This window comes from Suricata suricatta, chromosome 5 (assembly GCF_006229205.1).
Source record: "Suricata suricatta isolate VVHF042 chromosome 5, meerkat_22Aug2017_6uvM2_HiC, whole genome shotgun sequence".
NCBI lineage: Eukaryota > Metazoa > Chordata > Mammalia > Carnivora > Herpestidae > Suricata > Suricata suricatta.
This window is the reverse complement of record NC_043704.1, coordinates 59,786,422-59,801,205: the sequence shown is the minus strand read 5'-3', so window position 1 is coordinate 59,801,205 and position 14,784 is coordinate 59,786,422. Positions and strand designations below refer to the sequence as shown.

Sequence of the window (14,784 nt, the reverse complement as noted above, 5' to 3'; positions counted from 1 at the left end):
TCCTATGCATCAGCATTTCTATATCTCTTGAGTAAAACCCTAGCAGTGCTATTGCTGGTTCCTCAAAAAATTATCCATAGAACTCCCTTATACAGCCTCCTCTTTATCCATTCCTCTATTAATGGACATTTGGGTTGATTCCGTATCATGGCTGTTGTAAATAATACTGCAATAAACAGGGGGGTGCTAATATCTTTTTGAATTAGTGTTTTTGTTTTCTTTGGGCAAATACCCAGGAGGAACAACTAGATGATATGATATTTCCATTTTTAATTTTTTAAGGAAGCTCTGTCCCATTTTCTATAGTGGTTGCACCAACTTATATTCCCACCAGCAGTGCATGAAGTTTCCTTTCTCTTCATATCCTTGCCAACACTTATTATTTTCTGTCTTTTTGATTCTAGCCATTCTGACTGCTATAAGGTGACATCTCATTGTGGTTTATGAAATTTTTTTAAATGTTTATTTATTTTTGAGAGAGAGCAAGTGAGACAGTGCATGCACATGCAAGAGAATGAGAAAGAGAGAAAGAGAGACAGAGACAGAGCACGAGCAGGGGAGGGGCAGAGAGAGAAGGAGATATGAAATCCAAAGCAGGCTCCAGGCTCTGAGCTGTCAGCACAGAGCCCAATCACGTGGCTCGAACCTACAAACCATGAGATCATGACCTGAGCCAAAGTTGGACATATAATCAACTAAGCCACCCAGGTGCCCCTCATTGTGGTTTTGATTTGCATCTCACTGATGATGAGTGATGTTGAGCATCATTTGTGTGTCTGTTGGCCATCTGGATGTCGTCTTTGGAAAAATGTCTATTCAGGTCCTCTGCCTAATTTTTAATTGGATTATTTAGGGTTTTGCTTGGTGAATAAATCTTACCAGATGTATCATTTGCAGATATTGTCTCCCATTCTCTAGGTTGTCTTTTTGTTTTTCTGATGGTTTCCTTTGCTGTGCAAAATCTTTTTATTTTGATGTAGTCCCAATAGTTTATTTGTGCTTTTACTTCCCTTGACTGAGGAGACCTATCTAGAAAAATGTTGCTATAGCTGGTGTCAGAGACATTACTGTTTCCTTCTAGGATATTTATGGTTTTAGGTTTCTTAATTAGGTCTCTAATCAATTAATTCATTTCTGTATATGGTAGAAGAAAGTGGTCCCGTTTCACTTTTTTGTACATGGCTGTCCAGCACCATTTGTTGAAGAGACTGTCCTTTCCCCATGGTATATTCCTGGCTCTTTTGTCAGAGACTAATTTACCATATACTTGTGGGCTTATTTCTGGGCTTTCTGTTCTGTTACATTGATCTATATGTCTCTTTTTGTTCCAGTATTCTGTTTTGATTACCACAGTGGTAATGTAACATGAAATCTGGGATTGTGATACTTTGAACTTCTTGAGTTCATTGATCTTCTCTATTATTTTTTTTTTAGGTGTATGTGCTGTTTAGTTCTGCTCTGAGTGTTATTTCCTTCCTTCTACTTACCTTGGACTTTGTTCTTTTTCTAGTTCTTTCGTGCATAAAATTAGTTTATTTGAACTTTTTCTTGTTTCTTCAGATAAGCCTGTGCTGCTATAAATTTCCCTCTTAGAGCGGCTTTCACAGTTGTGTTTTCATTTTCCTTTGTCTCCATGTATTTTTTTCCCATTTATTCTTTGATTTCTTCACTGGTCCACTGGTTGTATGTTTAGCCTCCACCTGTTTGTGGTTTTCCCACTTTTTTCCTTATGATTGTGAGTTCTAGTTTCATAGTGTTGTGATTGCAAAAGATGCATGATGTGATTTTAGTCTTCTTAAATTGATTGAGACTTGTTTTGTGGCCTAATGAGAATGAGAATGTTCCATGTGCACTTGAAAAGAATGTGTACTCTGTTGTTTTGGGATGGAATGTTCTGTATATATTAAGTCTATCTGGTCTTAGGTGTCAAAGATGCTATTTCTTCATTGATTTTCTGCCTGGGTGATTGATGTAAATTAAGTGTTAAAGTCCCTCACTATTACTGTGTTACTGTCAATTTCTCCCTTTTTATCTGTTTGTATTTCCTTTGTTTATTTCGGCACTCCAATGTTGGGCACATAGATATTTATAACTGTTGTATATTCTTGTTGGATTGATCCCTTTATCATTATAAATGCCCTTCTTTGTTATTATAGTCTATTTTAGAGGGTTTTTTTTTAATGTTTATTTTTGAGAGACAGCGACAGAGCATGAGCAGGGGAGGGGCAGAGAAAGTGAGACACAGAATCTGATGCAGGCTCCAGACACTGAGCTGTCAGCACAGAGCCCGAAGTGGGGCTCAAACCCACCAACTATGAGATCATGACCTGAGCTGAAGTCGGATGCTCAACCTACTGAGCCACCCAGGTGCCCCTATTTTAGAGTTTAAAGTCTATTTTATTTGATCTGAGTATTCTTGCCCCACCTTTTCCCCTGGTTCCATTTGCAGTGAAATATTTTTTCCAATTCCTTCAGTCTCAGTCTGTATGTGTCTTTAGGTCTGAAGTGAGTCTTTTGTAGGCAGCGTATAGACGGGCCTTGTTTCTCCTTGATATTGTCACCCTATACCTTTTTATTGGAGCATTTAGACCATTTACCTTTAAGTGATTATTGATATGTACATACTTGAGGTCATTTTCTTAGTTGTTTTCTGGTTGTTTTTGTAGTTCTTTTCTTACTCTTTTTTTGTGATTGACTTTTTATTATGTCATTTTTTTTTCTGTGTGTGTGTGTGTGTGTGTGTGTGTGTGTGTGTGTATCTATTATAGGTTTTGGTTTAGGATAGGTTTGTGGTTACCATGAGGTTCCTATATTCTTAAGTATGTACAGCAGTCTATATTAAGTTGATGGTCATTTAAGTTCAAACACATTTTTAAGAGAAACTTATTTTTATACTCTTCCTTCCACATAGGTTATCATATTTTACATCTTTTTATTCATAATTTTCTTCTAATTATGGGCTTTTCTACTGAAAGAAGTCCTTTTGCATTTTTGTAAGGCCAATTTAGTGATGATAAACTCCTTTAATTTTTGTCTGGGAAACTCTTTCCTTTTATTCTGAGTGATAATCTTGCCTGGTAGAGTATTCTTGGTTGTAGATTTTTTTTTTCCTTTCAAGACTTTGAATATGTAATGCTACTCCTTTCTGGCCTGCAAAGTTTCTGATGAAAAACCAGCTAATAGCCATATGTGATTTCCTTTTTTGATCCTTTCTTGCTATTTAAAAATTTTTCTCTAACTTTTGACATTTTAATAATTAGGTCATGGTGTAGACCTTCTTGGGTTCCTCTTGTTTTAAATGCTCTGTGCTTCCTAAACCTAGATGTCTATTTATTTTTCCAGATGAGTGAAGTTTTTAGCTAGTATGTCTTCAAATGAGTTTTCTGCCCCATTCTCTCTCTTTTCCTTGGGAGACCCCCATAATGTGAATATTTGTTTGCTTGATGTTGTCTAAGAGATCTCTTAACTTAAACTGTTTTTGTTTTGTTTTGTTTTGTTTTTTTCCCTGCTGTTCAGCTTGGGTGCCTTCCTTTACCCTCTGTTCCAGATCACTGATCCGTTCTTCTGCATCTTCTAATCTGTTTATTCCCTCTAGTGTTTTTGTTGTTTTTTTAACTTATTGTATTCTTCGTCTCTGGTTCTTTTTTATATTTTTTATTTCTTTATTGAAGTTCTCACTGAGTTCTTTCACTCTTTTCTCCAGCCTGGTGAGCATCTTTATGATCATTGTTTTAAACTCTTTATCAGGTATATTGCTTATTTCCTTTTTACTTCTTGTTCTGAGGCTTTGTCTAGTTCTTTCTTTTGGGATGTATTCTTTTCCCATTGTTCTTGACTTTCATGTTTATTTCTATGAATTAGCAGAGCAGCTACTTCTACACTCGAAGGAATGGTCTTGTGTCTGATCATCCCCGGTCTATGTTTTGTTACTTCTGTTAGCTGGCAGGAGCCCTGAGGGTGCCCTGGCAAGACAACTGAAGGTGAAGTGGGTATAGCTGGAGGGTCCCTGGGAGTGCAGGATAGTGGGGGTCTTTGTGGGGCAATGGAAACCAAGGCTAGTGGAGGTCAGTGTGTCCTGGGGGGCTCTATACAGGGGGGCACCCTGGTGGGACAACTGAGCCAAAGCAGGCACCAGCCAGGAGGTCCCAGAGCACTTAGTGTTGGTGATACCTACCAAAGTGATGTGGACCTGGAGTGTTCAGGGATGCTTCAAACCTGTGTCACTTTGGTGCAACAGCTGAAACTGTACTGAGTGCTATCGAGGGGTGTCCTGGTATATACTGTCCTGGAGCCTCCTTGGTGGGGTTACTGGGGCTAATGGGAGCTAGGTGTCTGAGGCGCACTGACGTGGTAGGCTGGTTAGGGTATCCACACCCTGCTCCCCCCATGCACACTGTCATGATGGAGGAGGAGCATGAACTGTTGTGCTTGCCAGCCCTTCTGACCCAAAGAGAGTTCCGGCAGCTCCCTGTAGTTTGGCAGGGTTCTGGTGCTGGTTCTTTTACATACTAGTTGCTCTTTTAAACCTTGGCTTTTTTTTTTTTTTCTTCTGTGTTCCAGGGCAGATGAATCTGCTCAGGACTCTCTGCAGCATCCCTTCCCCCTGCAGTTCACAGCATTTGATTCCCTTCATTCCTGTGTCTCCACCTCTTTTGTTGTGCAGAAGCTGTTCAGTCACCGCTCCCATTGTGAGATTTTGAGGAGGAGATTGATGTGATGAGATCATACAAATTAGGAAGATAATTCTGAAGGATAAAAAGAGGTCAAATATGGGAGGTAGGGATGCCAGTGTTAGGTGACTTTTGAAATCACCATTTGATAGATGTGGAGGGCCTCACAGTATTGCTATTATTATTTTAGTATCTACTAAAATAGAAACGACTTTCCTCAGTGGTTATTTTGGTCTACCTAATTCATGGGTTGATGATGATAGACTCTGAGAGAAACTGTATTTAGCTTTTCTATAGGAAGAAAAAATGAAAAATTAATTTCTATAAAACTAGGATGGAAGCAGAGATACAGAAATGATTTGAAAAGCTTAAGGATAAAATATACCCCCAAATTGATAATTATTTTTAAATGACATTATTTGTTACATCAGAGCCATGCCTTTTTCCTTCCACTTTCTTGGTCTTCTCATTACTGTAAGTGAATAAATGATTTACAGTTGTCTATCTTCTTAATGTCTCTTGCAAAAGAGATTAATAGAAATAGAAAAGAGAAAGAAACAAAAGGAGTTGAAGGAGAAGGAGAAGGAAGAAAGGAGGAAGCAACTAGCAGCAGAGATGAAAGATGGAGAGAAAAAAGTCCAGGCTGATGAGGAGGAGGAAGAGGAAGAGGAAGAGGAACCATTACCCGAAATCTTTATTCCATCAACCCCCTGTCGCATCCTCTGTGGATTTTACTCTGAGCCAGGGAAGTTCTGGGTTTCTTTGGTGAGTAATAATGTGATACATAATTTTGATTAAATTGCTTCTATCATAAATTTCCAGCACATTCTTACTTTCTAACTCTTACCGTAAGATCATTTATTTACTACTATTGAGTAGGTGTGAATTTTGATGAATGAATGTGAGTTACAGTTTTTAATGCCATCTTAATATCTTTTATGTCTACTTATTATACCTGTTATCATCTATAATAATACATATTCCAGGAGGTCAAAGAGGAAAAGAATTAAAGGTATAAGGAAGGGCAAAGGGTTAAAGGGTCTTTCAGCTGATTCTACTGTTTTTTTATTTTGAAACTAATTGACATTTTTGAAGACAATAGCCACATTATCCTGCAGTGTCTGGCTTGCATTTTGTGGCCACGTGGAAGTCTGGGAAGATGACTGTTTTTAGATGGTCACATTGTCACCATGAACAAAATTGGGACCTGGCTAATATGGAAGAAGAGAAAAATAGATATTAGTGAGTCAAAGACCAAGGACTATCACAAAGTTGTGATAATTACGTTCTCTAGTAATATATTTTCTATTCCTATCATAAAACATTGACTGCAAAACAAGATTTCCTTCATTATAAATTTGTCACAAATTTCACCTCCATTAACAAAAAATCGAATAATTGCAGATACTGTGATTGTCACAAATTGAAGGTTTGTGGCCATCCTGGGTTGAGCAAGCTAATTGGCATCATTTTTCTAACAACATTGGCTCACTTCATGTCTGTGTGTCACATTTTGGTCATTCTTCCAATATTTCAAAGTTTCTGATTATAATGATTTGTTATGGTGATCTATGATCATTAATCTTTGTTACTATTGTAATTGTTTTGGGAACCCATGATTCCCACCCACATAAGGCAACAAACTTAATGATAAATAATGTATGTGTCTTCACTGCTCCACTAACCAGCCGCAATTCCCTCATCTTTTTCCTTCTCCTTGGGCCTTCCCTGAAATACAACAATACGTAAATTAGGCCAGTTAAGGGGCGCCTGGGTGGCTCAGTTGGTTAGGCGTCAAACTTCAGCTCAGGTCATGATCTCGCAGTTTGTGGGTTTGGGCCTCGCGTTGGGCTCTGTGCTAACAGCTAGCTCAGAGCCTGGAGTCTGTCTTCAGATTCTGTGTCTTTCTCCCTCTCTGACCATCCCCTCCTTGCGTTGTCTCTCTCTGTCTCTCAAAAATAAGTAATAATAAAAAACATTAAAAAATTTAAGAAAAATAGGCCAGTTAATAACCCTACAATGGCTTCTAAAATTGGTCACATGAAATGAAGAGTCACTTGTTTCTCACTTTAAATCAGTAGCTAGAAATGATTAAGCTTAGTGAGGAATGTGTCTCAAAAGCTAAGATAGGCCAAAAGCTAGGTCTCTTGTGCCAAATAGCAGGCCAAGATGTGAAAGCAAAGGGAAAGGTCTGTTGTTGTTGTTTTAATAGGGCTGCATGTCCAACGTGGGGTTCCGACTCATTACCCTGAGATTGAGTCACATGCTCTATCTCCTAGCCAGCCAGATACCCTCCAAAGGAGAAGTTCTTGAAAGAAATTAAAAGTGCTATTCCAGTGAACACACAAGTAATGAGAAAGCCAAATAGCTTTATTACTGATATGGAGAAATTTTCAGTGGCCTGGATGGAACATAAAACTAGCCACAAGATTCCCTTAAGCCAAAGCCTAATGCAGAGCAAGGCCTTAAGGTCCTCCAATTCTGTGAAGGTTGAGGAGGTGAGGAAGCTTCAGAAGAAAAGTTTGAAGTTAGCAGAGGTTGGTTCATGAGGTTTAAGAAAAGAAGGAAATGAGCTGTCTCCATAACACAGAAGTATGAGGTACGGCAGCAGGTGCTGACGGAGAAGCTGCAGCAAGTTGTCCAGAAGAGCTAGCTAAGATCAGTCATGAAGGTGGCTACACTATACAAGAGATTTCCTTAAAAAAATTGTTTTTAATGTTTGTTTAATTTTGAGAGAGAGACAGTGCGAGTGGGGGAGGGGCAGAGAGAGAGGGAGGCACAGACTCTGAAGCAGGCTGCAGGCTCTGAGCTGTCCTCACAGAGGCAGACACAGGGCTCAAACTCATGAACCATGAGATCATGACCTGAACCAAAGTCGGATGCTCAGTCAGCCACTTAGGTTCCCCACAATAGGTTTTCAATGTAGACAAAACAACCTTCTACTGGATAAGGTCATTCATAATCCATTCCATCTAGGACTTTCCCAGAGGAAAAGGTCAATTCCTGGCTTCAAAGAATAGGTTAACTCTTTTGTTAGGGGCTCATGTGGCTGGTGACTTAGTTTGAATGCAGTGCTCATTTACCATTCTGAATATCCTAGGGCCCTTAAGAATTGTTCTAAATCTCTATTGCCAGTGCTCTGTAAATGGAACAACAAAGCTGGGAGACTCATTTGACTCACTTTATTGCAATGTTAGTGTTATTGAAGTGTTCTGGGATTTAACCCACCATATCTCCGATGTATGCCTGTATGTGAAAGATTATCCTTAATTCATAACCTGCCCCAGATCTTTGGCCAGGTCAGGACACTGACTGGCCAAGGACTTGTTGCTACAAGGATAATGAGTGTTAACTTCTCCCCTATTCAACTTTGTCTAGAAACACATCTTTGTTAGCAACTTCTAAGGAGGCAAGCAGCAAGAAGGATAGAAAGTAGTCGTGGAGGCACTTTAGAACTCCATTTATTAGTGCCTTTATACTTTGTCTGTCTTTGTTTTATGAAACAGTTGTTGATGGCTACTATTGTGCAGGGTTCTAGGCTTAAGGAATAAATAGGACATGATTCCTGCCCTCAGGAAATTTCTTCATATCATGAGGGGGAGAGGCATAGAAAGAACAGTGATACAGTGTAATAGAGTTCTATTGTCCTGGAAACATGTAAAGATTACTTAACAAATATATTTAGTACTTATTCTTACAGTTGCCCGATAAATGTTACATGAGACATACTTACACTATGTGTATTTGCTGTTTATCTGAAATTCATATTTAACTGGGAATCTTGTATTTTTATTATTAAATATGGAAAACTATTCTGTAGCAGGCACCAGTCTAAGTGTTCTCAAGCACCCTATAAAATAAGTGCTCTTATAATTTACATGTCACATAAGAAGAAACCAAGGCATGGAGGGGTTGCATGACTTATCCCAGGTCATACTAACAAGAGGTGGAACCAGGATGGGGACTCAGGCAGTTTGAGCCTAGAGCCCATGCTTTTAACCACTAAATTCCACCAGAACTTGACGAAGGTACAGTTTACAGAGGTAGTGACCCTGGCTCTGCTTGATCCCCCTGTTTGCCAGCTCCACGCTTGCACCTAAGCAAACAGTTTAGAGAATCTGTCTCCCTTTGAAGTCCTGACCGCAGTTCTCAAGTCGGTACTCACCTGCCCAGCCATGTTCGCTTTGCCACTTCCTAAATTATGGATTTAAGGCTTTCCTCCCCTCAAACATGTTGCACCCTCCCTCACTTTCTAATGAGAATCTCATCTCCCATTTCGCGGAGAATTGTCCTCGTCTTGTTTCAAACAGATCTAACATCCTATGGGGATCCATATGTGTCTGGTCTGCTTTGCCCACTCTTACAGGTGATGAAAGGTCTCCTGCAAGTTGTTCAAGGACACTTTTCTCGAAGGCCCTTGATCCCACTGCTCTCACATCCTCCAATATTTTATTCCTACAATAAACCACCCAATCCCCTTATGTGATCCACTTCCCTCTGCTTACTCCATTCTTATCATCAGCATATAAACATGCTCTAGTACCCAACTTAAAATTTTTCCTTAACTTCTTTTTCCTTCCCTTCCACTCCCCTTTTTAGAGGTGATCCTAAAGATTTTGTTATGTACCTTTAACTTCATGTCGTTTGACATAGATCCATTCTTCTAATTCCAGAGTAAAAAGATCATAGAGTACTTTAATGCCATGTATCCCCTCCATTGCCATATATTTTCTTTATATATATTTGTAGTTCCAAAAGGTATTTCACTATTTTTGTTGTTATCATTTTGTTTTGTTCTTTTTCTTACCTTAATTCCTTTCTATATTGTAGTTGCAGAAGATTCTAAAAATATGTGTGTGTTTATTATAGGTTTGCTGGTAACAAATTCTCTCAGTTTTGGGAGCTTTTTGGGAGATCTTAAGGGGTCTTCATTTTGCCTTTTTAAAAAAATCATATTTTTGCTGGATATTTTCTTTTCAAACTTTGGTCTCTTTTATTCATCTTTTGTCCTCCATTCTGCCAGCTCCGTCTTTAAAACAATTTTTTTTTTTTTTTACATTTACTCATTTTTGAGAGAGAGAGAGACAAGAGTGCAAGCGGGGAGGGGCAGGGAGAGAGGGAGACACAGAATCTGAAGCCCGCTCCAGCCTCTGAGCTGCCAGCATGGAGCCCGACGTGGGGCCAGAGCTCATGAACCGTCAGACCAGGTCCCGAGCCTGTCAGATGCTTAACGGACTGAGCCACCCCGGTGTCCCGTGCCAGCTGCATCTTTTTTATTGTTGTTTCTTTGAAACCTGATGTGTCTTTTCCCCTGGTTGCTTTTAAAATTTTGTGTTAAAAGGTGTAGTTTCTTCATATTTATCTTGCTTGTGTGCATGGCAATTCTTGAATCCCAATATAGTTTTATTCAGTTTGGAAAATTCTTAGACATTATCTACCACAATATTGCTTCTGGCCCATCTCCTGGGATTCCAGTTCTATGTCCATTGGCCCTCATCACTGTGTCCGATACGTATTTTACACACATACCATCCTTGCTTTTGGTATTTTTCTTTCCTTTCTCCTGCTTTGGTCTGACTACTTTATCTGATTTCTGTTCTAGCTCCATAATTCTAGCTGTGTCTAGTTGCTTTCAAACTAATATGTTGATTTTTAATTTGTCATTTTGTTTTTCAGTCCTAGAATTTTATTTTTTTCCACTCATATTTTTTTTTTTTTACAGATTCCAGGTGACTTCTTACATTTCTTATAGTGCCTTCAAGTTCCTTAAATAATATTAATCTTGGTTAGTTGAAGTTGAGTTTGTATCAACTCATCAACTCAATATCTCATGATTTTTTCTTTGTTCTTTTGATTTTTCAATCAAGTCTGGTCTTAGCTAGTATGCCTAGGGTGTTTTTATTTTTAATTAAGTAATTGACCTTGTAGGTGAAAAACTGTAGCATTAGCTTGAGACTCTGTATATTGCCATTGTCTCCTGGGAATTTATTTTTGTTCTGGAAAACAGCTAGAAATCCTAGATCACTTCCATACAGTCCGTGATTGAGGTGACTCATACTTGTAGGGCACAGTGTTCTAGGGCTGCAACAGAAAGCCCATCGGAAGGTGTGTTTACAGTGGCTCCTTCTCCTTGGACGACCTTGGGGATTGTCTCCCTCTCCCTAAGCCCATGAGACAAAAGACCACTCTGCTGAATTTCTAAGCCTCTCAGATGCCACTTTCAGAACTGGCAAATGCCTCCGGGAGAAGAGCAATGACCTAGACTCAAAACTAACTCTGAACACCATGATCTACAAAACTGTATTACTAAATACTGCATATGCAGAATAATACTTGAAATAAAATGGAACTCAGTAGGTAGTTAGAAGTGATATTTTCCTTCTATTGACTTTTAAGTGGAAGCAAATTGTTGTAAGGTGTTTTATTGTATAATCATATAGTCGCATATAAATGGACAATGAGTTACTTTATAAAACCTATCTATAATCATAGAAGTCATATAAAAACATGTATTAAGACATCTATTTTAGGTTTTAAAATTTGAAGAATAAAAAAATCCTTATGTGGTCATATGTATCTAATATTCAAGTACTACATTCTGTCTTATTTATCTCTTCTCCAGGATGGCTATGATTCTGGTTTTCTGTATCACTGTGCATTCTCCCCATATGGCAAAAGTAGCAGATGCACAGAAGAGAAGGATGAGCCTTTTGATTTTCATTTTCTTGAAGATACAGAGGATAATCCCATCCATTCTATCACTTTCAGGTGAACAAACTTTCAGAAAGCTTAAAAAAAATCCCATTTGTGTTTATGTTGTTGTCCATTATGCATGTTCATTTTTAAAGATTTGTCTGAATGGAGGGGCACTCAAATATTTTCTTAAAAAAATTTTTTTAATGCTTAATTATTTTTGATAGAGAGACAGAGACAGAGACAGAATGTGAGCAGAGGAGGAGTAGAGAGAGAGAGGGAGACACAGAATTTGAAGGAGGCTCCCAGCTCTGAACTGTCAGTGAAGAACTGGATGTGGGGCTTGAACCCGTGAACTGTGAGATCATGAACTGAGCTGAAGTTGGACACTTAATCTACTGAGCCACCCAAGTGCCCCAAACATTTTCTAGTTAAATAAACGGAATGAATAAATAGAATCAAACTAACCATGAAATGATATTTCAAATCCCTCTATCAAATATTCTGTCAGAATTTCTGTTTATCACACAATTGGTTTGTATGGACTTATTTCTGTTGTTAGGAAGATGCTCTTGCGTGGTCAGATAATGAAGGTTCACTGTTTCAATGATCCTGGACTAATCACAAATTGAATCCTTAGTCCTCTGATAATTGAGAATTAAGCATATATGCCAGTCATTCGTTTGAAGGTCATATATTATAGGTCCAAATTTCAACTTGGCTTTTTCCCCTTCTGCCCTTTTGTAGTAGTTTGTGAGGACTACTGTAATTTTTAGGGCTTGAAAATATGAATGGGGAGGCACAATGAAGTCCATAACATCTTTTTAAAACTCAATCATGTGTTATTAATTTAAAATTATACATCTGGGGTGCCTGAGTGGCTCAATCTTTTGAGTGTTTGACTTCTGCCTAGGTCATGATCTTGGGTCTGTGAGTTTGAGCCCTGTATTGGGCTCTGTGCTGACAGCTTGGACCCTGGAGCCTGCTTCAGATTCTGCATCATCTTCTCTCTCTGCCACTCTCCCACTCATGCTCGGTCTGGCTCTGTCTCAAAAATGTTTAATAAGGTATAAAATTATATATCTGATTAATATGAACAATTTATGTTTCATAGCATTAATCAAGATCTCATGTTTTGTGGAATGCAAAATGGAGCAATTCGAGTCTATATCCAAAGTCAGAATTCTTCTTCATTGAAAGATATGGTGAACTACTGGCATTTCAATCTGCATGACACTAATTATGGATGTGTTAAATGCATATCTACTAGTTTTGATGACCGTTTCTTGGTGACTACTGGAGCAGATAGTAATATCTTTGTTTTCACCATTTTTTCTGAATATGAACTCATGAAAGCCATTAAAGCCAAAGTGCCATCTCCCAGGGTATGTAACTAACTAATAACAATGATAAGAAATATTTTAAAATAGAAATGTTAAATTACTCATTCTTTAAAAACTGAAAACTCTTGGGGTGTCTGGGTGGCTCAGTCAGTTAAGCATCTGACTTCAACCTAGGTCATGATCTTTTGGTTCACGGGTTTGAGCCTTGCGTTGGTCTCTGTGCTGATAGCTCAAACCTGGAGCGTGCTTCAGATTCTGTGTGTGTATCTCTCTCTCTGCCCCCTCCTCCAAATAAATAAACATTAAAAAAAAATCCTGAAAACTCTTTAGACACTTTTATACCTTATAGTCTATTCTTCCTATCTGTATTGTACTCTCGACTTTCTGTTGCCTCTGTTACTAAATATTAAAGTCATTGAATTCCCCTATAACACTAAAGGTATAGAATTCCCTAAATTAAAAAGACTGAGTCAATTTTTCTATATCAACCATTTTCTTGATAAAAATTTCTGTTTTCAAAATGTACAATTTTTCAGATACATAATTTGGTTTTAATTTACTTATTGAAGGGGCATACATGGGATGTATACCATAATTTGTTTGTTTGAAAGGAATTGTCAAAATATTAGTCTTTAGCATTAGAATATTACAATGTGGATCATGACCAAAGAGTCAGTTAAATTATTCTGTTTTTAGGCATAATATATCATTAGTTTTGTAATGAGGATTGAGGGTTTAGATCCCCAAATTATATGTTTACCCTACCACAGCACCTGAATTTTCTATTATCAAAGTGGTTCCTTTAGATAAAATCACTAATAACAATTAGAATTGCCCCTAAAGAGTAGGCGTTGTATTAGAAAGACCATAGTTAAAATTCCTAAGAACACATTGACATCCCATTTAACAGGACCCAATTTCAAGAGAACATTCAAAAAAAGGTAGGGAAGATTTGAGCAAGTGAATATTCATTTTTATTCATAGAAGCAAAATTTGGAGAATAGGCTGTGGGCAAAAGAGATCCAGCTTAGGAAGAAGAATTACAGAAGGGAAAGTGTAAGAACAAGAAAATCTTTATCTTTCTACCAAGTGCCAGCTCTCTCTATGGAAATCTATATTGATAGAAAAAAATGCATTCTACATTTGTATAATAGCATCGTTTTATTTATGACTTCAATATTTCTTTCATTGGTAGAATCTGCATTTAAGAAGGCAAAATCAGAAAGAACTGAATCAGTAGAGATCTAAGGTCTGCATAGATCTGAGATTCTTACTTTATTTTTTATTTATTTATTTATTTTAAAAATAGTTTATTGTCAAATTGGTTTACATACAACACCCAGTGCTCTTCCCCATAAGTGCCCTCCACCATCACCACCACCTCTTTTCCCCCCTCCCCCTTCCCCATCAACTCTCAGTTCATTTTCAGCATTCAATAGTCTTTCAAGTTTTGCGTCCCTCTCTCTCCCCAACTCTCTTTCCCTCTTCCCCTCCCCCAGGTCCTCCATTAGGTTTCTCCTGTTTTCCTATTAGACCTGTGAGTGCAAACGTATGGTTTCTGTCCTTCTCTGCCTGACTTATTTCGCTTAGGATGACTCCCTCAAGGTCCATCCACTTTCCTACAAATGGCCATATTTCATTCTTTCTCATTGCCATGTAGTACTCCATTGTGTAGATATACCACATCTTCTTGATCCACTCATCAGGTGATGGACATTTAGCTTTTTCCATGTTTTGGCTATTGTTGACATTGCTGCTATGAACATTGGGGCACATGTGCTCCTATGCATCAGCATTTCTGTATCTCTTGGGTAAATCCCTAGCAGGGCTATTGCTGGGTCATGAGGGAGTTCTATGGATAGTTTTTTGAGGAACCTCCACACTGTTTTCCAGAGTGGCTGCACCAGTTTACATTCCCACCAACAGTGCAGGAGGGTGCCTGTCTCTCCACACCCTTGCCAGCATCTGTAATTTCTTGATTTGTTCATTTGAGCCACTCTGATTGGCGTGAGGTGGTATCTCAGTGTGGTTTTGATTTGTGTTTTCCTGATGATGAGTGATGCTGAGCATCATTTCAT

At 38.3% G+C, this 14,784-nt stretch overlaps 1 protein-coding gene across 1 annotated transcript in view; it reads left to right on the top strand.

The window, feature by feature from the left end:
- Window positions 1–14,784, top strand: part of CFAP44 (cilia and flagella associated protein 44) — a 143,861-nt gene that overhangs the window by 47,584 nt on the left and 81,493 nt on the right. The window contains exons 17-19 of the mRNA XM_029939323.1: window positions 5,199–5,435; window positions 11,293–11,438; window positions 12,478–12,748. Of these exons, the coding sequence (XP_029795183.1) occupies window positions 5,199–5,435; window positions 11,293–11,438; window positions 12,478–12,748 (654 nt within the window). The remainder of the gene's footprint in view (window positions 1–5,198; window positions 5,436–11,292; window positions 11,439–12,477; window positions 12,749–14,784) is intronic.